Raw genomic sequence first — 24,205 nt, 5'->3', positions numbered from 1 at the left:
CAGTAAGAGACAGAAGTAGAAAAGTTCAAAAGACTCATTTCCAAAACCTTTATACATTCTTTTTGCTAAAAAAGAAAATTAAAATGTAGTTTGTGCTCATACCTGAATTTACATGGTATTTGATACATAAAACCAAAGTCTGGGAGCAAATTCCATTTTTCCTCTCCTTTAAAAATGAACCAAATGAAGTGTTCAAGGCCAGTAAGAGACACTATGTACACACTGATGATGAAAGAAAAAGTTGGAAAATAAGCAATAATCTAGACTTTAGGGAGCAAGTAACAGTTTCTGAAAATAAAATTATTTGCTTTATTTTTTTCTTCCTGCCTCTCAAGTGTGACTCATGAGATACTGATGCCTCCTGGGAAACAAGTGATACAGCACCAACACATCAAGCCCTAGCATTTAAAGGACACCAGGCCATAATTAGTGTTTTGAGAGCATGAAAGCACAAGACTCCCTCCCCTTATCTCATCATCCTCTGGTTTCTGTCTTTGCCTCCAAACATCATTTTCTATCATTTCAACAATGCCTACCACAAACAGTTCACCCCTAGACTTCTTTAACCTTGAAAACAAAGTTTGTGAAAGGGTGGAGAATGTGAAAAGAGAAGTCAGTAGCTCCTGGACTGTGTTGGTTTAAAAGGTGGAGGATTAAAGTAAGAAAAAATACGGAAAACATATACTGGGAAAATACCACGATTTATGCCTGTTTCATATACTTTCCTTAGTGCCTGGTCCTGGCCAATTCAGAGACAGAACATAGGGCTATAGACGGATCTTGCACACTCTTTATACAACCCATGTTACCTTTCAGAATGAGGAGCCAGCAGAATGAAGCACTTTCACAATATTCATTGAATCAATCATTTTCATGATTCAACCCTTCAAGGTCACTAATTCCACTTTAAAAACTTAAAAAACTCACATAGTTGATAAGCTTCTACCTTTATGTCTACTCTTCTTATGTGGCTTCAGTGCAGAAAGTATTTGATACAAAGCAAATCTGAATTTGCACTTACAAAGCAAAGTTAAGGGTGAAGAGTGGGAAGTTGAGGGGGTCCCAGGACTCAGCCTTAGCCTGGAATGGGCAACAACTACAGTATGGCAGGATGCCATCATGTCCTGTTTTCCTTTTTTCCATTTTCTTTAGCCATATTCCTAAATTCTTGTTTGGTTCTGAGCAAATAAATAAAACCTTAAAAGTGTATTTGAAGAGAGCTGATCAGGAATGTGGAACTGTTTGCTGCGTCCAACACTGCTCTACCAAGTTTCACAAAGAAAAGGAGACAATGAGAATCACATTCAGAAACTGCACAAGTGAACAAATTTCACCACATTTCCCTGGTGGAGAAAAAAATACATTCTAGTGCCTGGGGTCCTCCATTATGCATGACAAAAACTAAAAATGAGATAAAAACACCCTATTCCATCAGAAAACAGGGGAAGTCCTGAGAGAATAAATGCACACCCAGAAAAATAGATGTGAGGAAGAGAATGGTAGGATTTATACTTTTTTAATTTCCTGAACAAAATAAAATTGTCTGCAATAAAATGCAATTCAGCAGTTAAGCACCCGTATTGGTCTATATACAAGAGAGAACAAGTTTTGTCAGCAGAACGCAATTTGATATGGAACCCTGCATTAAGAATAAATGATTAATACCTCATAAAAATACCGTACTGACAAAATTTTCTAGGAATAAAACTCTCTTTACGTTTTTACTAATGCATTTAAAATAACTATTCAATAGCAGAACTTCTTGTTTACTCATTCATAATCTAAAACCCAACAACATCCTAATGTGAAATTTCATGACATATGTTTTTTTCCAAAATGGCAGAAGCAGCTTTCATAATTTCATGCACTCGTGTTGGTAAGTTTCTGAAGACTTCTCTGTCACTTAGGTATAGTAACTGTGAAGTATTTAGTTTTTCTCTGTTTTTTCACAGATACTGTTTTGCTCCCAGTCTTAACATGTTTTTTACAACTTAAACCATGTATGTATAAAAATCACATAGCCATCCTGTAACATGTCTATAAAGAATTAATGTACCACAGTAACTGAACTCAGACCTAGTCTCAGACCTTTTAAGCATGTACAGCCACAAAAGGCTTTTGTGTCCTGCACTGGTTTTTCCCTGTGCAGTAAGCAGCAGCATGTGAATATGCACACACACGGCTTAGAGGACAGGCACTGCCACACACCCCGCACGTGTCAGCCAGCTCCGCACTCTTCCCTGACATTAAGGTCCCAAAAGCAAGGAGACTTTACTAACCTGCAGCGGTCTCTGTTTCTCACTGCCCTTAGGAGATTTCAGTCCACTTGTCTGTTGCTGTAAAAGCAGCTGCCTTGCTGCCTGGAGTGCCTAAAAGTAAAGAAAAAAAAAAAAAAAAGTAAATAAATTCAACCAATTCCTGGAAAGAAATCAGTTACTCATTGCTAATTTTAGGTAAAAGTCCAATTGAATGAACAAAATCCCCTCCTATTCGATTTGTATTTGCTATATTTCAGACTTCAGGGTTGTTTTTTTTTAGTTGAAACATTAAAAAAAAATATTCTGAAAGTACATATATAAGACTTCACTAGAATTTATGGATGTACATGAAATCCTGCAGGAAATAAAGTTAATTTGTTTGAAGTGCTTGAAGAGGAAAAATCATAAACTGCATCAATAGCCTCATTTCCACAAGGAACTTGTCTTTGAGTGTTCAACTAAAATGCCCACTCCCTTGCAAATTATCATTCAATTTGCATTTTCGTATTACAATTTGAAGTAAAAGCAAGTAGACTTCAAGTGTTACCAGAAGCTGTAATTAAATTTGACAAATCAACATCAGATTATCTTGAAAGTGAATTAATAAGGATATTCATTGAAGATTAAAAACACTTTTTGTACTTACAATTCAAGGAGAAACCTCTCCTTTGACAAAAAAAAAAGGAGTACAGTTTTAATGCCAAATAAAAATGAGTGGTTTTAATTTGCATTCTTAGGAAAATCAGAGAACAAAGAAATTATTACTCAACCAACCAGATCAGGCTCAGGGATGACAGTATACCAATCAAAATAGAAGATGTTTTCATTTATTTTACGTTTTCATTCCAACTCAGCCAAATACAGTTAAACATATGAAATGTAAACAAACATTCTACCTACCTGAAGAGTGCTAATCTGTATTATTTTTCCCTATAAAATTATTTCTAAAATGTCAAGTGTTATAAAGTGGTATTTGGAAATTAAAAAAAAAAAAAAGCAAAACCAAAAAATGTGATTCAAAACATTTCCACTGAAACTACCTGGAGAACTCATTCTTTCCCCTTAGAAAAATCAGCTCAATAAATAGCATTTATAGCTTTACAATACATCACACTATTATTTCTGTTATTAAAACCTACTGCAGATGGAATGTACTGCAACAAATGCCATTTGATCAATGTTCCCTAAAATAATAAAGATTCTCAACTGATAAAGAAAGGTACAATTTTGATTAGACTCAAATGAGCTGGTTTTTAAGATAGTTTCTAGTATCCATGACAACAGTTGCTTTGACAAGATGTGCATATGGCATTACACTGCCAGCTGGTGTGAACAATGTTTGAACTACTGCATTGAGATGCTGAGCAAACAGAAAAAGTTGCCACGTCTTAACCCTCAGGGAAGGCAGTCATCCCCTGATCAATTATGAAAAGACAGAGAGAGGGCTGCTACAGTCTGGCTCCAAGCAAGTTTTCTGAGAAGGCAGGCAGACATAGAAAACCAAAGTAAACAAAGTGAATGCACTAGTACCATCTCCTAACAACATTGATTTGTCTCCCCATAGAAGGCCCTGGTACAAAGTTTGCAGAGCAGACTTTTAACATTTGGAGACATTCCCACAACAATCCCTGTATTGTTTCATCAAATTCTCAAGTAATTGCAGGTCAGCTACACAAAGACTATACATTCCTCTGAACCTAAGCAATGAGACACACAGAAATATCTTCTCTCTGCCAAAATAAGCAAAAAATTAACATATCTAAAAGTGCACTTGAAATATTTTGTCATCAAGGAACCACTGGGTGCATGATCTCTTCTATCCTCACAGTTCTTGAGCATATCCTTAAGAACAGTATTTCTCTGCCTGAGATCAGAGTTAAATGTAGGTGTTGATTTCAGGGGCACCAGGATTTGGTCCCAACTTCTTTCAGTGGTTGAAGCAAAAACAGACTAAAAGCACAAACAGAAGATATGTGGCAAATTTTTGTTCTTTAATGTCTAGTGCTCTCCAAAAGGAAAACTTGAAGGGAAGCAAGAGAACTACTGCACTCCTGAATTCATGAGACTGCAGAGGAAAACTAACCTCACCACTTGGGGTGATACTGCCAGGAGAATGAGAGAAGAGATCTGGAGCAAGAGGAAATGAAAAAAAAAACAAAAAAAACATAGACACAATAATCTTTTATTTTTGGCAGTTGCAGAAATCCTAATCTTCCTCAGCAGCAGTGTGTTCACATCAATACAATAAAACAAGCCAGTAAACATCCAGTAAATCTGTACATTTACAGTACTTGAAAATTAGAAAATCATAGCCTGCTGTAGCTTAGATTTAATCTAGACTGATTTCAAATTGTGGCTAGCATACTCCTGTGGAATGAGCCTAAGAAAGTATGACTTCCTACAGCTAACTACAAAAAGAGTCACACTTCATGAAAAAGCAAGGCAGCACAACAGGATATGCTTGCATAAAAGGCTCTACTACTTAAACTATTTTGATTCATATGTGCTGGTTGGGATATCTCTAAAGGAGTAAAGGCTTATCTTTTAATACAGAATGTCTTATAAATGATGACTACCTGAATACTTCAGTGATCTTATTGTGGCAGTTTAGATTATTGTAAACACAGGAGATAGAAGAAGAACAGAAAACAATTTCAAGAGATCAGAGATGATTTAAAACTCATAAGGAGAAATCACTGTCAGCCTTTGTTCTTAGAGCAGTCATCATACAGTATTTTTTTCTCCAAGTGTGCTGCTTAACTTTACATTTTGCTACACAGTAAACAACCTCTCAGAAATACTGTTAATTTCAAAGCATTATTACTGACATTATTCATAAGTGTAGATCATGAGACTGTAAAACAATAGTTCTAAAAATTCATTTGCTGCTATTAAATCTTTGCAAATTAAATTGACAACCTGAAAGTATTTTACAAAATTCACATTTTAACATCTACACTTCCAGTAAACACCCATCTCATATATCATTTATAAATTTCTCTGACAATAACTCGTGATCTAAAAACAGTGTAATGAAGACAAAATAACAGATGCTTATAAATCTGACAAATCAAATTTATGTTGAGTGCCACCTCAAGTTAAGTGCAGAAAGCACCAGATTCTATGGTGCTCAAAATTGTATCTAGTTCCCAATAACACTTGTTTCAAATTTAGTAGGAACTTTTCCTTAAGTATATAAATTAGTAAAACTATTAAAAAAATCCAATGTAGACAAAAGCAATAAAAAGAACTGAGGATTAGAAATTATTTTAATTACGTAAATGAAAATAATTATGATGCTTTAAGTAATGGCTATATAGGAAGGAAAATTTGGGCATATGGTTTCCAGAACTCACTGTGTCTTCTCATAAAATATTTATTGGGAACAGTACTTCTTAATATTTACTACAAAGCTTTGGCATAGCTAAAACATAAGCAGAACAGAAATGAAAATAATTGCATATAACTCACACTATTAAAGTTGATAAATTGCGGTAGACTTTGCTGTTTGTTGGCAATATTACTAGGAGATATAACTTCCTTTAATATTGTATTCCAAACCCTTCTGTTTGATCTAAGTGTGATTCAAAATTATTTTTAAAGTTTTACCATTTTAATAAAGTGAAAGCTGTCACCTAAAGATGGTAATCTTATTACTCTGTTTTTTAGAAAATAAATATATGTGTATTTTTAGGAAACAGATGTCACTCATATCCTCCCTTTAAAACCAGGAATGTTTAACCTATCAGCCTGTTGCATTTGAGACGTTAAAATGAAAAATGACATCTATGCCCATTAATATCGTCAATGTATAAACAGCACAGCGTGACACATTCTTGAGAGCTGAAGGCTACAAAATCTCTCTGAAACATAAATAACAAAGCACTCAGAAGGATATTTGATGTTGATATTCATCTCTGAGAAAAACACTGCTGCCTGGGCTTCTTATGAAAATAGATGCAGCCCAAATGGATCTCCTGTAATTGGTTTCAGATAGCGAGGTCAAAAGAAATATGATACAAGAAACTATTATGTGGAACAGGCGAAACAAGAATGTTTATACAGGCACTCCCTATTTATACTGACAAGAGGTGTATACTCTGCAGATAACCAAAACACTTGCCAGAAGTCGACCAGATTCTTTTCTTTCCTAATTCTGAATACCTATTTTATTTATTCCAATGACTGCACACCCTAACATTCCTGCTGAACGTAAAATAAGTTTCTGAGCATCTAAGTTTCCAAATGGCTGAATATGTCAAACGAGAGTCATCTCGCTGGTAGCACTATGCAACTGAAACATATCAACATGCTAAGCTGGATTTAAGGCCAAAGACTGCTCTGCACTGGTTGAATAACAAGTTAACCAAATGATTACACAGCTATATTTATTATAAAAAACACTTCAGGAGAACTTCTGACCCTTTATAACCTGCTTGGGGCCTATTCTCTGGCTGGCTCCCAACAAGAATCCCAGAATTACCCAGAGTTGTACAAAACCCTCAAAAGATAGTGACTGAAAGACAACATTGTTTCAGTCTTCCTAATAGCACTCAAATGATATGGCTAAATCTTTGTCTCTCACTGATTGTGTTTGCCCAGAAAGTTCTCTAATGAATATCAGAGTCAGTCAGCACAGAAGCTTATAATCTTTCCAAATGGAGTAGCAAAGCAGCTAGCACTAGTCAAAGAATCTTGAATTTAAGATGAGCAGTCTCTCCAGAAGCCTTGATAGAGAAAGCAAACTCCTATTTTCCCCAGTGAAAAACACTCTTTTTTTCTCTAAGCCACACAAAGAAAATTGAGGACAAATGTGCCACGCTGGAAAGTCCACCTGTATGTAACAGAAATCCAAACCACACAACCTGTCTGATTTTAACCACAAGAGATAGACTGAACAATTTTTACAGTGTTTGCCTATAGAAGTAGAACAGACAGCTAAGGCTGTTGGCACCAATTTCAAGGAAAATATTACCTAAAAAAATCTAGATATTCCCTAAGAAGGATTTCATTCAATTAACCCAACATCAACTAGGCCAATACTGAAGCAAAAAGAAGGTTTTTCTGTCTTCTAAATTTAGATTAGGGTCCCTTGCCTAATAGTAGAACACAGACCTGGAAGAGATCCAAATGTTTAAAACTTCCAGAAGAAGAGGCAATAGTCTTTGACTGCATTACAATCCCAAGTACTCCTACCACCAGCTGCTAGACAGGAGGACAAGAAGTGGTAGTGCCCACCAAATGAGGTCGTAAGCCCAACCCTAAGGCAGGATTAAGTGAACACTGAATATGTTTGAAAACATCTGCTACATTAACACTACAGGAATTTGTGCAAATGATTGCCTGGGTCCTGGATCCCCAGGCTGCCCAGCTTTTCCAATGCTGGGAAAATTCTTCATTTGTTCAGGACAACAACTCTTCGTGCCTGGGGAATTTCGAAGTAATACAGCAGAGCACATTGAGGGTTGGGATCAAGTAGAAAAAGACATTCTGGATCACAGTTTAACTTACATACTTACATTCCTCAAGTGCTTCAGCTCAGAAAACATAAGAATATGTCTGGATATGGCTCTCGTTTCCTTGGACTAAAAGCACTTTGCTGTTGGTTGGTTGGTTAGCAGCAAGGGTGATGATGGTGTGTGTGTGTGGTTTGTTTTCTTAGGCTGATACTGCCAGTTTCAGTATACTGAGGCTCTGATTTTGATTCAGGTTTGTGGTTTTCCCTGCAACACAAATGCCAGTAGAAGAAATGATCCTCAATCTACCTGAACTTGTTCTATTCTGATGTTATCCAGGATTAATTTTCAGTTGAAGAGAAAAAGTAACAGTAATAAAGTGATAAATGCAACATGAAGTCTTATAATGCTGTTTAATAAAAGGAAATTAATCACATAATTTTCATAAACCTATTTTCAAACAGCAATCTATCAGAGAGAAATTATGCATCTGTAGTTATTGACCTTTCATTTCACCATGACTGATTTGTAATTAGACTAGTTTTGTGAAAAATAATAGTTAATTACCAGATTTTTTTTCACTCTAATTGTTTTGGCATTTTTTGTTGTTGTTGTTTGGTTGCGGGTTTTTTTCTTTAGTGTCTTCCTTTTTTTTTCCTGTGTGAAGGATGCTAAATAAATACGGGGCATTAGGAATTAGCAGTTTACATATTTCATTTTATAAAGCCAATTTAGCTTCTCTCCCTATAACCCAATTTAATAGATTCTAAAGACTTCTGCAAAAAACAACTCTTTAATTTTCCCTGCCCATTATTTGACTGACCAAGAACTAGAAACAAAACACCCATAACAGTTCCATGCTTCAATTCCTAGCAGCATTAGCAGGAATGTCTTTCCTGTAGACATAGACTGCATTGGTCATTAGGGCTCCATGTCAGACCACACTTAACATAGTGCCTGACAGCAAATCCAAATGCTTTCTCCAAAGCTCAAACCAGCTGAAGAATGCAAATGTCAAAGGTTAGGAGAGATAGGGGCTCACAACACCAAAGTTGTGCTTGAACCTGACAATCGCCTTTCTTTCATCCCACATGCCTGAACTTAACTTTCTTTTTGTACACACAGAAGCAATCTACTCTTACTTCTTTGCTACTCCTTACATTACACAGTGACTAATTTAATTTATTAAATTGAAAAAATAACAAACAAAACCAAAAAAACAGTGCACACATAAAAAGCCAGCAATCCAAGCTCACAAATATTCTGACCCTGCTATTTTATTCCATGGGATGTGATTTTTAAAAGATTGGGACATGTAATAGTTAAACAGGAGAGCTTATCTCTTAGTTCTACATGAAAAAAATGTGGTAATGGTGGCAGGTACCAGATTTCCACAGGAAATAGATTATTTCCAATTTCCAATTAATGAAATTGGAAATGATCTATTTCCAATGAAAATCTGCTAACTGAAATAAAAAAGCTGGAAATAAGTGTGCAGGTAAAGAAAAAAAATCCATGCAGTTATCACATGTGTGAAGCCAGAAATAAAAAGAAATCCTTAAAATTATTATAAGTTTGTTTAATATTATGCATATAAGTAGAATGCAAACATAGGATTTGAGAGGAGTTGGTTAAAAAACTTCTTTCAAGCTTGTCCAGTGTAGACATTTCCTTATTGGCTGTGAAACCTACTTTCAATTAAAGCAGTCAGAAACAAAGCAGTGTTGACTTACGCAGAATAACAGATGATTTGATAATTTATAAATAAGAAAGGGACTGATGCAAGTTAAATCAAGGGCAGCCCCATGTGTATTAAGATTAAAATTCGGAGCAACTTTGGGAGTGGAAAGAAACAGAGTATCAAAGGAAGGATTGCAACTGTTAGAAGGTTATTAGAAGACAAAAGTTTTACAGATAGAAATCTGAAAGGAAATTTTAAAATTAAAGACAAAGAATTAAACATGGAGATTATTAATCAAATTTTTAACAAAAAATCATCACCAAGATATAAACTAAACCAAGAAGTGAGGTAGATACAAACCAGAAGGAAGCAGGCATGCTAACATTTTGTTCTGGCCAACAGCAAGATTCCCAGAATAGAACCTCAAGTTTGAGAGGACAGATCTGAGGACTGATTAATTTTGTTAAGCAATACAGAGAGGTAAAATAACATGTGAAGAACAAATGCCAAAATAATTTTACCCTAAAATAGCCCTAGCCATTTAGAAGTCAGAATGAACTACGTCTATCTTTACAATTTATTTTCAATTAAATTACATTCTGCACTCACTGGTAAAGGAGCGCTGACACCAAGTATCAGAAGCACAGATTCCTCATCTGGATACCCTCCTTGCAAGCTAGTAACCAAAACTACCCATCAAAGAAAATGGATCTACATGGTACCAAAATTAAATAAAATTACAGTAATTGTACTAATCAAACTCTCTCAGCCAATCCAAGTGTAAGAAATTACATATCCATTAAAGAGCCACTGATTGAAAGGGCTCCAAATATTTGAATGATAACAATTTGATTTACCACTGCCCCTTCAAATCCATGTCCAGAGGAATGAGTGAGATTGTAACCATGAAAGGAAATATTATCAAGATGGTCATATCAAGGTTTTAGTGTATGGGAGGAAGGCACAAAAGCCATTACTGAAATATCCAGTTGATTATCAGTGGAGAAGAAAAAGGTCATGACTGGGTTTCACATTTGATTTTATAAATTTAAAGGATGTTTTAAATAGTTTTAATAGTTCTAATTATTGAGTTTTAGTTCTTACAAGAGTACAATTTAAAGAAATCTTAAATTTAATACATAAAGCTGTGGAGAAAATCATGCATTCAAGACATTAAAAAAAAAAAAACTGTCATATTATTATGATAAAAGCAAATGGGATATAAAAATACAAGTGCCATACAAAACTGATACCTTCTTCAATCTTCTAATGACTCAATTAGTGAAATGTACCCAGCTTGGGACACAATGGTTCAAAGAGGTGGATCATTTTACCAGCAGCCAGGTAGGAATGGTAATAATGATGTCAATAGCCAACATATGTGATGGCAGAAGTCTAATCATAAAAACAGGAATTAACCCCAACCCTAAAGAGGTAACAGTCATCAGCAAGTTCTTGCACAGAACAAATTAATTGTATTCCATGGGAAACAAAAGCAAAAATGGCCTTAAACTGAATCCAGAGAGATTTAATTAAATTTATAAAGAAACTTTCCAGTGGTAGAGTAGTGATGGAGTACAATAAATTGTGTACATGCTGCAAAATCATTATCACTGAACCTGTTCAAGAAGCATCTTAGGGAACAGTTAAGAGCACCAATTCTGCTCTGGGCCACAGAAGATCTTTAGAAGTGTCTCACAGCCCTGTTTTATTTGATTGTGTGGCTCCTGTGAAAGCATGCCAAGTTCGGATTACTGTGATGTCTAACACCTTGCTACATTTCAAATAACACCATGTTCTCATAAACTGAATATCATGAAGCTCCAGCATGGTTTGTTTCCATGGTGAGCTAATAGCAGAGGATCAGCAAGAGCTGCACATAAAGAGTTGCTCTTTGGAATTTTCCGACCTTACATGACCAGTTTTGTGTTTATGAGACTATCCTTGAAATTTTGGACTGAACAGAGAAATAGTATACAGAACAGGAGATGGCTTAGAAATAAATGCTCTGTTCCCTAACTGTAGTCAGAGATGCTGATCAGAATTCTTGTGTCCTCACCTCCAAGTATGAACACAACAGTAGCAGAAAACAAGATCTCTAATTACAATTCTTGCTAGAAACAACAGAGATGCGTGGCTGACATGGAGAATTAAGAAGAGGAGAGAAAAAAAAGGCAAAGATGAGGGTCCAAAGCACCACTAGATCAACCTAAGTCAGACATCTTCACAAATGAAAAAAAAGCAAAAACAAACTGATCCATTTCTGGCCATGTTTTTAATGAACTAATTTGATCCAAAGTCACTATGTAATCTCAACCACATTAGAAATCAGTCTATATTGCTAAATGTAAATCAGATGAACTGAAATCCTATTGCATATATTTTTTATTTTTTCTTATGGATATTTTTGTAATGCTTTCTAAAACTTCAGTTAACATAAACTAAACTAACAGGAAGACATTCAATAAAAGAGTGATTGTGGAAGAAACAATAAACATGAATGTAAACAGGCATATGACAATAGCCATTTTATTTGCAGTCTTTCAAGGCTTTTGGGAAACCATAATGTGAAGACAGAAGAAGGGTTTGGTCTGCAATTAAAAAAAAACAAACAAACCAGTAAAAACTTGTCTTAAGATGATATAAAGTAAATTATGCAAATAGCAGCCCGTTTCTAGACACTAAACTTATCAATGGTGGCATTGGGCAATAGTTCTGAATAGTTCTGAAATGTGTTGAAAACAAAAGTTCTGATCTAAACTCCTTGGAAGAATTCTGAGCACTAAAATCTGGTACTAAGTGTGGACAGTGAGATGCCAGAGGAACCTCTGTTTCAGGATCACAAATTGGTTTCTATATTTGTATAAAACATATATGTTTTATATGTTTATATATGTTTTATATAAGAGCTATCTGCATTTGCAGTCTACTCTGAACTGCTTGAATTATTACAATTTCAGCTCTTCACTTGGACTGCTTATCTACCTTTTAACTTTATGGAGCATTTTGTGATGCTCTAGAAGGCACAATCCACCACACAGACACCTCTGTCTCTGAAGAATACCAACCTTCAGGTTCTTGCTGTAGTTGGCAAGTGAATTGTATGTTTTGAAGGGTAGCCCTAACAGTCCGTGTAGACAGTGCTACTGAGAAAGCATTCTCTACTTCAGGGACTTTTAAGAGTGAAGATTATAAGAAGAGTGAAATGACAAAGAGCTTTAATTTTAAGCTAAAATGCAAGTATAGAGAGACAGGCAAATGTCCTCGGGCTCCTCATCCCAGTTTCAGTCCTTGTGAGGACATCTAGTAGGAAGTATATTCTTTATGATTAGAAACTTGCAGGGATGAAAAAGAAAAGACCTGAAGCTATTAAAATTGTTTTGCAGAAGAGGAATAAAGATATTTTGCAAATCCCAGGGCATTTAGGTGCTGGAGAACCGATAGCAGCTGTGCAAGGAATTCCCAAATAATATGCATGAGCAATGTAACAGGTTAGACATTTGAATTAAAAGGTAGATGTTTCTATCACACTTCATCAAACTCACCCAGGAAAAAATGATCTTTGTTAATACTGCTTTGGCATCTACAGTAATCTTCCCAAACAGCAAGCTAATCAAGGAATTATAATCATGAATATGCTCAGGGGCATTATCACCTTTAAATGCATTGGTAAAAGCAGACACACCCAGGTATGCTGGGGCCAAACCTAGGTAATACTTCACATCAGTATTCTGGCATCAGACTGTGAAAGGTTCCTCTGAACCATGCAGCATATATTACATAATCACTATCACTAGCATGCACATAGAAAAAACATTTGCAATCTAGTGCATGATCAAAATATGTTGGAAATTAAGTTTAGACATAAATTTTACTCCATATATTCCTTCAACTATTTTTTACATAAAATCAAAACTTAATAATCAGCTTTTATTTTTTCAGTCCTCTGTCATGTCATCAACTTACTATGGTCTAAGCTCAGTCACTAGTCTTCTCTTCTAAAGTCAGTCCTCTTTACCCATTGCACAGAGCTCAGATTTCATGTCCTAGAAATATTTTCCAGATTCTCCTTCCTACAATACTTTCTTTTTCCTTCTTGGTACATTTTAAACTTCAGCAAACTGTAACTATATTGCCTTTTAATTTAATTTACTAGGCATGATGCAGTGCATCTTCTCTGTGAACATTTATCTGTCTTACTAGATCATCACTTCTTCATACCATGAGTTTCAAGTATCACACAAAACATGGATCTATTCCTGACTAGATATCTCAATACCAGTACAGTGTTACAATCTACAGTAAATCTTAATTTATTTTAGAAATTTTATATCATCTATCAGAGATTGATTATTTTATTTTGCAAGATAAAGCATAGATAATTTCATCTATGAGATTTGGGAAAAAATACATGACAGACATCATAGTGTTACAGCATTTTTAGTGAGAAGGCCTTGTCTTTTATGAGAAAGCCTTCTGGATAATGCCTATTCATCTACTGCAATTCCCAGGGATCTTCTTGTGCCATAGGACAGTGGAATGAAGAATAAAAACAGGAGAGAAACTATTTTATGTGAGGACTTTGGGATGGCTTTGAAATACTTTCTGGAGCACAGTTTATGGCAAAAGGCTTATGCTGCTACCTGAAGAAAGAGCTGTTGCCAGCAGGTGAAACAATCTTTGATTTTAGATGAATGTCAGAGGTGCTCACCCTCTTCTCCAGCAATCCCCAGGTTCATTAATAACACTAAGGCATGAACCCTACAAACACTTTCATGTACAAAGTTGCAAAAAAACATAGGGAGTGCATTACTAAAAAAGGTATGATGACAATATCACTTTTACCAACTCTCTCAGGCTTCACCTACACTGAAAAGTGGAGAGTAACTGAGAATGTGATTTTCTGCCCCAGCAAGCTGTGAGTACAGCGCTGGGCATGCATTTTTCAGCTGTACTGACCCACGCTCTCCCAAGCTATGCCCTGGCACAGCTCTGAAGTCAGACTTTTCAAAGGACCAATTTGACTATGGAATTGGGTGCAGCTATCCCAGTTTTGGGGACTAAAATGCTTGTTAGCTCACGTGTGTCTCACCCTATGTCAAGTAACCATGTGTTTAATTTACTAGTGAAGATCATGGCTATGTGAAGCTCATGGCTATGTGGTAAAAACAGTTGAGCCAAATGTTGTTTTGGAGCCTCTCTTGGCAGAAGCAGCCAGGTTGTGACTTTGGGATAGCATGTGAGAGTGTCAAAGAGCCTTAATTTTATATCTGTACAGGCTGGAAAAAAAAAAGTTGTCAGAAACAAGAGCAGACACTCCAGGGTGGGGGAATCAAGACTCCTTTCATTCTGAACTGCTGCATCCTGAACCTCCCACGGTGTATCTGCTGATGAGTTTTAAGTACCAGTTTTATATAGATACCTTATGCATCTGGGATGAGTTCTACTGAGGAAAGTCAAAATTTTGTCAACACCCATGGTTTTATGAAAAACCTTAAATTCTTTCATTAAAGAAGCAGTGGCAAAAACCCCAAAGAATCCAAAGCATGTGTTTCCAGACTTACCATCAATCGAATCCACAAAAATAGTACCATATAATAATTTCTGTAAATACTAATATGGTTGATAGTATTTCTCATTCTCACGTTTAGGCACTTAACACTGAGTATTCAGAGTTATGTAGTTTGACAAAGGCTCTAAAATAAGTCATTTCCAGAGCTCAGGTTAGTCGCCAACTCCAAGAGTGCCCCAGATCTCAATGCTGGGACTCAACTCCATCTGCTACTGGCAAAGGAGCAAGCAGGTTATTCAGCAAAGGTGACTGGGACTCTGGAGCCAGATGACAGAGAGCATTGCAAAGGTTTTGGTGTATCACCAGTGGCATTTGCACAAAAACAAATGAAAAGAGTAAAATGATCCAACTTCAAGCACTTAAGGTTTTGGGTTTTTTTAATATTATAAATACTTTTATTTGTTTATTTTAAAGATACTATGAGAATGGGATTTTTCAGGAAAAGCATACTGTGAAAATGAAAGGTGTTAGGAATGTATTTAAAAACATGTAATCATCAGTAGTACTTTTCTTTAGATTTTTCGACATCAGATTTTAGGAAGATTCTGGCCTCTCTGAAGAAAAGCTGCATTATACCTTCATTGCTATAAAACACACAGAGAAAAGGGGAATCACAGAAAGACTACAAGGACTAAAAACTGTACATTAAGGACAACTTTTTACAATTTTTTTACAAGTACAAAGAGAATTGCAGCAAAATAAAAACAATGGAACTAATGTTGAAGAGAAATTAAATTTCTTCCCAACTAGAAGTTATTTTAAAAGACTCATATGGTAGGCAGAGTATAAAAATCAGGCCAGCACAATATCATAGAGAACAGATATTTTAGTGACTAGAGATGATTATGCTACTCAAGAAAAAAAAATTAATTTTACTTCAACTGACATCCTTAATTTTCAAGGCGTGTGTTTTTCTGACTAGTCTGAGACAGTTTTAGTCTCTCTTTTATAACAAACATCGGTAGACTCCAAAGTGACCTAATATGTTCCACTCTTTGAAATGTGAACACATGAAATTCACTCAAGTTCTTACATCATCTTGCAAGACAAGATATATCAAGATCCCCATTTAAAATTATTTAGATGTGAATTAATAGCATTCCAAAACAGACATTTTGCAACAAAGTTAAAGTTCAAAAAAACCCTAAGAACAATGCCCACAGGAATTCTCACCTTTACCAATCATTAAATTTGTTGGAAGAAGTGATTTCTGAAATTTTGCCAAATGCAAATGGTAGCAACCTGAGCATTTGTTTTCCAGGTTGTAGGCTTTTTTCAGACAAAGTTTTCTTAACATTTTTTCATTTTTGAGAACTACAAGCCTCTGTTGCAACTCCTTATTTAATCTCTGTTCTAGAACATATTTTTTTAATTTTTGCAAAAAATATTACCCCATATTATATATGGCTAAGCAGAATTCTGATTTTGGTTCAGTTTGGAATTTTTTTATTAGGTGTCACAAGAAGACAAAACAATGACACCTAAAGCTTCAAAAACATAGTTTTATAAAAATCAAAAATGAAAGATAAGGAGAAGAAAGTTTCTACTCGAGAGAAAAGAAGAGGATTTAGCAATGTACAGTATGTACAATGTACACAGTCATAAATTATTGTGTTCTATCTAACCTGTCACAAGCCATATCTATTCATCCACACTGTAATACAGCTTCAGCAAGCTTCCTGAATTTCTCAAGTAAAAATAAGGTTTTGGAAACAGAATTCAACATTTCACATGACAGCCTCTAATGCATCCTCAAATTCCAATAATTAGTAGGAGTAAACATAGGAAAATATCTGGTCCTGTATCCAGAGTTGCATTTCTGAAACTGTTTCCTATACAGAAAGGAATAAAAGCTCCTGTCAAGCAAATCAAGAAGGGACAAGTCAAATCTGTGTTAAATTAAATGCTTATACTTTTAAGTTTTACCATATGTTGATTGTCCAGAACATTATAAATATAATTGAATATAAAATATCTTTATATGGATGGGTGTTCAACACGTAAAAATTAGCTGCAATTAAATCCTGCCCTTGCTGATTACTATATGTGTTCAGCTGTCAATCTTTCATGTCTACTCACACTGTAGCTAATTTCAAGCAATATCCAAAGGAATTCCGATTTCAAACAGATTTTAAACCCTTCAGTCTAGTGAAGAAGAAAAGCAAGGTGACACTGAAATTCAAGGCAGAGACAACCTCCATTCTGCCATGAGACACAAGAATGGAGTGTGCAGAGATGTTAATTTGACTGGGGCACCTTCCACCAACGGCTAACATTTCTGTAGAATCCTCAAGTCAGATATAAATGTTTCTGAACAACAACCCCCCTCTTGTTTTTTCCCCCTTCCTTTCTGTTTAATGTTAATGGAAGATGCCAGATGGATGGTTTTGGAGATTACAATGCACTTTTTCTATGTTCAGGGAAAGTTCAGCACAGTCAGCTACAGAAGCTAGTAAATGCTAGCTCGTCACTGCCTCCTTTTAAGGGGTACAAAAGTAATTCTATTTTCATGCTCTTTTACTCTTCATTTCTTGTACTGATTATGCCAATTAGACCAGTTGTCTTAGTGATGTTGCCATCTGCCTTCTAGAAATCTTACCTGCCTGGTTATATGCTTGCAGGAACTAACAGCTGCAGAATGAATTTGATACAGATCATATAACTATCCCTAACAACGAGCAAGGAGATAAGCAGCAGACTGAGTGGTAAACACCATTGAGTCATTTATACCATTTCTGCCTTAGTGTGCTCCTTTACTGTGGAATACAGACTGCATAAACTTTAAATAAATGAATGCATAAATATAAAAATATATTCTAGAAACTATATTTAAGCTGGAAGAAATTTTGGATTGTCTTTACTGCAGATATATGGAACTGTCTTAAATGTGGGGACCAAAGAGAGAACAGTATCTAAGTAAGATGCATGACTGCACATCTGTTAACACAGTATCTAAGTTCTTTGCCTCTAAACCTCATCAGTTTACAAATAGTTCTTTTCCAGTGTAGAGAATATCTAGTTCATACATTCTACTTAGTTCCCTGGTGAACAGACCATTTGTTTTCAAACCAAAATCAAATCCTTTATTCTTGAAGTCCTAGTCAATGTGACCCCCTAAAAAACCTTGTGTACATTTTTTTCTTCTGATCTGTCAGCCTTCCTTTTTTTATTATGGCTGTCTTCTTCCCTGGGTGACTCCAAGGGCTTCCTTACATTGCCCAACACCATAGTCTCATCTTCACCCATGTTTCTGTTTCACTCAAGAACTTATAAGTCTTCTCTCAAAACTTTTTGCAGGTAATTTCCTAATACTGACCTTAATCTTTCCAAATGTTGTCTTTAGATTTTAAGATTATTCCTTAGGTTTAAATAAATAAAAATAATAAACAAAAAGTCAAAAAAATGTTATTAACATGATACATAAGTAAAATAGATGGATTTAATGATATTTCATTTCTGCTTACCCCTGTTCTTAACTTCTCTTTTCTTCTGTATTTTAATCCCTGCTGAATCTAATTTATATGCTGTGATTAGTATGTTTAGAATAGTCTTACTTTCAGCCTGAAGGGGTTCAAATATGTTACTGCTTTGTAGTGCAACAGTATTATTTTGCTTACAGTAGTAAGCATTCAGAATATCTATGAAGTCCCAAATGCAGTAAGAGCAGAAGCAATATCAACTGATTTTAAAATATAACATGTCATTTTATATAAAATAGTAGCTGCAGTTACAGCCACTTTTTTTCTGTGAGTAGAATACACATCAATAACAGAGGGTTTTTACATGCCACATAATAAGTAGATCTGCATACAAAAGCATTTAACATATAAAGATAAATGAGGCCATTGGAAGAGAGATTTGCCAGGAAAGAGACAAGGACTCTAACACTTGGGCTAAGTCCATGAAGCCAAATACGCTTTTGCCTTTCAATATGTTTTGTCTTACAGGCAGAAAGGAAGCTGAAAGTGCCATGTTCAGAGCCCTCTCCTCAGTGGTGACCACATTTGCACATAACTGACTTCATCAACCAGAAACATGCCGTGTGCAATGCAATGGAGAAATAAAGAATAGACACTAAAGAAAACTGTGCTCTGAACAACAGCAGAAAATGCAGAAAAACAAATGAGATAAAACAATACTCCTCATTAGTCTTTCATTTCCTGAAATTCTGAGTATTGTAAAAAGCAATTTAACCACACATAGAGGAGCACTGACTCACAGGCTTCTACTGGGACATCTCAAAAGATCCTGGTACTGAGAAGAAAGACAGGTAATCTCTATTTTTATGGGCTTTTGTTTGGTTTCTTTTTTAATGGTAACAAATTCTATACTTTTTAAAATTTGCTTGAAAATTCTTTAGGAGGATCTTAAACAGGGCAATGCAAAAATCTGTTCATTCTGAAAAATGGCCATCATCTTCAAGACTAGCTACAGTTTGCCCTTTGTGGTTTGAGACTGAGAATTTAAAAATGCAGACCTACAATAGCCAAGCTGCCCCTTTTTATCTGGAGGCTTTGGGTATCCCCCAAGATTTTTATATAAATGTAGTGCACTCTGGTTTACATTAGAAAAGGAAACATTTATCTTATCACATTGATATCGGCTCAGTACAATATTACATTCTGGAATAAGAAAATATTGCAACTTTTCTTGAAAAGGTCAAGAGGTACTGTTTATCTTCAGGGCATAATGAATTACATCGTATTTCCTCCCCAAGAACTCTGAAAGAATGGAATATGTTTTGACACACAATGCACAACTCAGGGCTCTGTGACTGTAGGTGGAATAACAAACAAAGCTTTAGTGGAATACTTCAAGCTTCAAAATTCCATATAAATACAAATCTATGTGAGAAACCTGGCTAACAAGGAGTGCTGTTGTTACTAAAAAATATGTGTGACAATTCTAATAAGGCATGACCTTCAAATCTCTTCAACCTCTTAACTGCATCCTAAATTCAAGTTTACTTACTTAAATTACACGTTAAACTTTATAGCTGTTCAGCTAGGCAATGTAATAGATACAAGTTTCTGGTGTCCAATTTTATAGTCAGAACACATCTTTTTATTTAGGAAAATCACATTTTCTCTTATGTCTGACTGCTTAGTTTATGCTGCAAGGATCCCACTCTCAATTCACTGTTACTAATTGCTAAATACTGCCCACTTTTCTAAAGAAATGCTTCCAGTTAGGTTTAATAATGAAAAAAAAAGTAAAGAAAAAAATATTATGATAGCTGAATCTGAAATCCCAATAATAGAGACTTGTGTCTCCTCATATTTCCTGTATCAGGACCAGTAACTAGTAAATGTGACTTAGTCCTGAATAATCATTTTTCACAACAAGTGAGAGATTGAATTAACAAATGAACAAGGGTCTGTGGAAAAAAAATGAGACTTAAACTAGGGAGTAATGGAAACACAATATATTTGAAAAATTTCTACTGCTCTGCAAGTTTCCTTTTGCAATCATATTTTGCCTATTGTACTAAGAAATTAGTGGAATGCTGATGGAGATTGGAGCAGTAGTCTGGAAGGGAGACGTGTATCAGCATGCTCCTTTTTTTTCTATCACAGCAGGGCTGGTTGGTTACTATCCACTAGCCAAGATTGCTGCAAGGAGCTTTTCCTTACTCTGTCCAGTTGAAACTCAAAACAGTGATCACAGTGGTCAGCTTTTACTTTACCACTTAATACAGGGAAGAAGTACTCACCGAGCTGAAATTCGTCTCAGATGGCAAGTGAGAGCTAACAGCACCAGCTCTTTTAATCTGTTCATTCAACACAAGAACTCACATTTCAATTTATTCTGCCATGAGATCTTGAAACACACAGTGGTCAAAGAAGAATCAGTAGGCAGGGGGTGCTCTAACACATACTATAGATCTTCGGCAATGTGGAAATAAAATGAAAGAGACAAACCTGGAAATGTGTGGAGACACACCTAGACTAAATATCCAGGACAGTCAGGGAGACCTTTAACTTCAATTCAGAATAGGGGTGAGAAATAGAGAAGAAGCGAATACAGAAGTCTTTCTATTTGTGGGTACTGGGTCAATAAGAAAACAATGAAGATCAATACAAAGTGCATCACTTGAGGGCACTAAGCCTCCATCAGACCTACAAACAGAAATGCCACATCAGTGACAACAGCTGAACAGCTTCAATGGCAGGATCAGGCAAGATCTCAATATCAAAGAAGTTATCTGAAATAAAGTAGCTTAATAGACTGAGCTTGAAGCTACATCGTGTGGGAGAAAAATCACAGCTACATCAATTTTCCAATGAATATGCCAAACACAGATATTTATGGAGTAAATCAAAGCTTTGTTTTTAGATAACAACTCTAACCCCATGATACAGAAAAAAGGAAAAGAAACAAGAAAAGGAAACATATTACTCTAAGTAATAAAGAAATACTAACTGGAGTGTAATATCATGGTTATGGGAGGTGCAGACATGAACAAACTGAATAAATAGACAGAGTTGGGATCATAGAGTTGTTCGGCAAACAGTCTGATTGGAATATTATTTAGGTCTGCCCTGACATATACAAAAGTAACTGTGAGAAGAAAGTAGAGTGAAATGAAAAGACTATTTATATTCAAAAACTTCTGAATTAATTCTTCATTAATTCCTTTTGTTTTCTGTTAGAAGTTTTATTTCCTCTGTTTTTCCTAATAGAACAAACATTGAAGCATGTCAAATCATTTAAAGTATCATCAAACATATCAAGAGATTTTTTTCAGAAAAAGGAAACGAAAGCTATTTTCATCAAATTTCACGATAATAACCATGGCTGCCTCTGTCCAAAACTGCAATGAACAAAACACATAGAACACTCTCTCTGGTTTTCTTTCCAAAGCATTCTTACATTCTTAAAATATGTCACAACCAAAGCAAAAAACAAGAAAAAAGTTACAGACTTACAGGATGGTTAGATTTTAATAGGACATTTAGGCTTTAATAACTTGCTATCAGATTAATGATAAATATTAATAGCCCTGAATAGGGCTATGCCTAGTTCTTCCAGCTGGCTCCTAAGTGAGTCTTGAAGCAGAGTTGCAGAGTTTTTGATCAAAGTAATACTCCCAATTTTAAGAGCGCTTAGTATGCATAAAATGCTTAAAATTCCTAACAAATTACCTTTCAAGTCCAAACTGCTAAAACAGTAAGATAAATGACTAAATATAAAGTAGCAAAAATGAAATAATATAACCCATAATTCCCACAGGTTTAGCCAAGTTCTATCATTTGTCCCTTACTATTTAGGAAAAAAAAAATCATATGAGGATAGCTCTGCTTTCCACACTGTTTAAGAAAAGCACCCTTGACTCAAAAACTAAATGAAGTTTTCTACTTTCATTTTTTACATTTTATCTGCCTTTTCTGCATCTTATTTATCAGGTTCTACCAATGGTTTTCTGTTGGAGTTTTTTGAGTCATTTGGCCACAGATTTCTCACTGGATTTTAACAATCAAAATGCATAAACACATTTTAAATACAGAGTTAGGAGTTGTTTCTTCATACTCTTTTTGCATGTACCAATACTGGATGCTTGTTGGTAAGTTACAATAATTCAGACCAACTGAAAGGACTGCCTGTATCTCAATAAATCAGGTTACCATTCTCAGGTTGCTCTGAGAAGGAACTGAGGATATCCCCGGACTTGCTGGGCATTTTAGATTCAACACTTGGCCTCTCAGAGCAGTTTTCATCTTTGAAAACTATTTTTTGGCTTTAAGGAACATTTCTGAAGGGCTTGGCTAGCTCCAGGCACTTAACCCTGGTTTGCACTTGCAGTGCACCAAAGGCTGTGGCTTCCAGCTAGGAAGTCACCAACTGACTGACAAGAGACACAATATCCTGGCACAGTACAGGGAGTACAGACTGAAACTGTATCCTTGATGCACTCTGCACATTTTGAAAAAAAAAAAAAAAAAAAACAAGGGAAAAGAAGGTACTGTCGGAGGTTCTGAGAAAATTTTGGAGCCCAGCTTAAGAAGCAGGAGAGGCATTGATTGAGAAGAACAACAGAGATATGGACAAAAATGGATTTTGTGATCATTATGCAATTATTTCTAACCTGTAGAAGGTGGAGATGAAGCAATTAGTGGCCATCCTTGGGAAAGGAGAAATAAAAAAAAAGCCCTTTCTGCCTTGAGGAATCTTTCACATCTCATTCACATCACAGCAACTGTTGGAAGTTACAGTTAGCCCTCACAGCACTTTTCTGATCATTGGTCTATGTGTAAAAAATATTTGATATTTTGGGCCATTCTTCTCTTATATTGCCAAAAAACCCTCTTCTCTTTCAAACTGAAGTTTGTCTATTAAGCCTCAGGTAGTAGGGCCTTTAAGGTAAGAAAGGATAAGAGGAGCCCTTAGGACACTTAGCACAGCTAATCATAAAAATCACACAGCAGAGTAAGATATTTGCTCATTGCATTATACAGAAACAATTAGGGGGTACAGACCTTGCTAACAGATTATTTTGCTATTTTACTAAGGAAACCATTAAAGAGGAGAAAAAACTCCAATCAGAAATTAAAGCACCTCATGCTAGATGTTCAACAAAATACAGTGCATAGACAGACCTTGCAATAGTTTGGAAACTGTTCATGAAGGCCACTGAGTAAAAGTATAATTAAGTTTTGCAATGAAAAGTTTCTCATGGAAATCCATTGTGATTCAGTGATGTAAAAACAATAAGTTAAAGAATATATTGTGTTATCTATTCACATAAATGGCATGAAGACAGATTTTTGGCATCTCTTTAAAGGCTATGAAAAGCAGCCCAAAAATAACAGGATGAGCTGTTTAAGAGAAGGTTTTAGGAGCACAAATACACACAGTAGCAAAACTGGAGTGTGCTAGCCACTTTGTTGTATGCAGATAGGTGCTAATTTACATTCTGGAATATTTTAGCACCTGAGACAATACCAGGACAGGTAGATGAGTCTGTGCATCACAAACATCACCAGAATGGGGTTAGTGTAGCCCCATACACAACACATGCTTCAAAGATGCTCACAAGTTCTGGCATAGATTTTAAGTATTTGATATTTCTCCCTCAGATTTGTACTTCTGAACATTATTATCAATATAGATAACATGATTGTTTTATTCATTCTGGTTTTTATCCCAAGCAGCACATGGGGCTGACTTTTGATCCACAGGTTTATAAACTGTTCCAGGTGCCTATACAAGTAAAATTTACATTAAGAATGCAATGTAG

General features: G+C 35.5%; 1 protein-coding gene across 10 annotated transcripts in view; it reads right to left on the bottom strand.

Moving 5' to 3' along the window:
- FOXP2 (forkhead box P2) overlaps positions 1-24,205 on the bottom strand; it is a 406,074-nt gene that overhangs the window by 120,627 nt on the left and 261,242 nt on the right. For 9 of the 10 annotated variants that reach the window (XM_071423678.1, XM_071423677.1, XM_071423679.1 and 6 more), the window contains one exon: positions 2,280-2,369. In XM_071423678.1, the coding sequence (XP_071279779.1) occupies positions 2,280-2,369 (90 nt within the window). Of the gene's footprint in view, positions 1-2,279; positions 2,654-24,205 lie in introns of those variants that run through there. The other variant, XM_071423681.1, reaches the window with a different exon arrangement.

Source organism: Agelaius tricolor, unplaced genomic scaffold, assembly GCF_023055355.1.
Source record: "Agelaius tricolor isolate 1412-34295 unplaced genomic scaffold, bAgeTri1.0.p SCAF_3, whole genome shotgun sequence".
NCBI classification, from domain to species: Eukaryota; Metazoa; Chordata; class Aves; order Passeriformes; family Icteridae; genus Agelaius; species Agelaius tricolor.
Note: the sequence above shows the minus strand (reverse complement) of the source record. Positions and strands in the feature narration are given on the sequence as shown.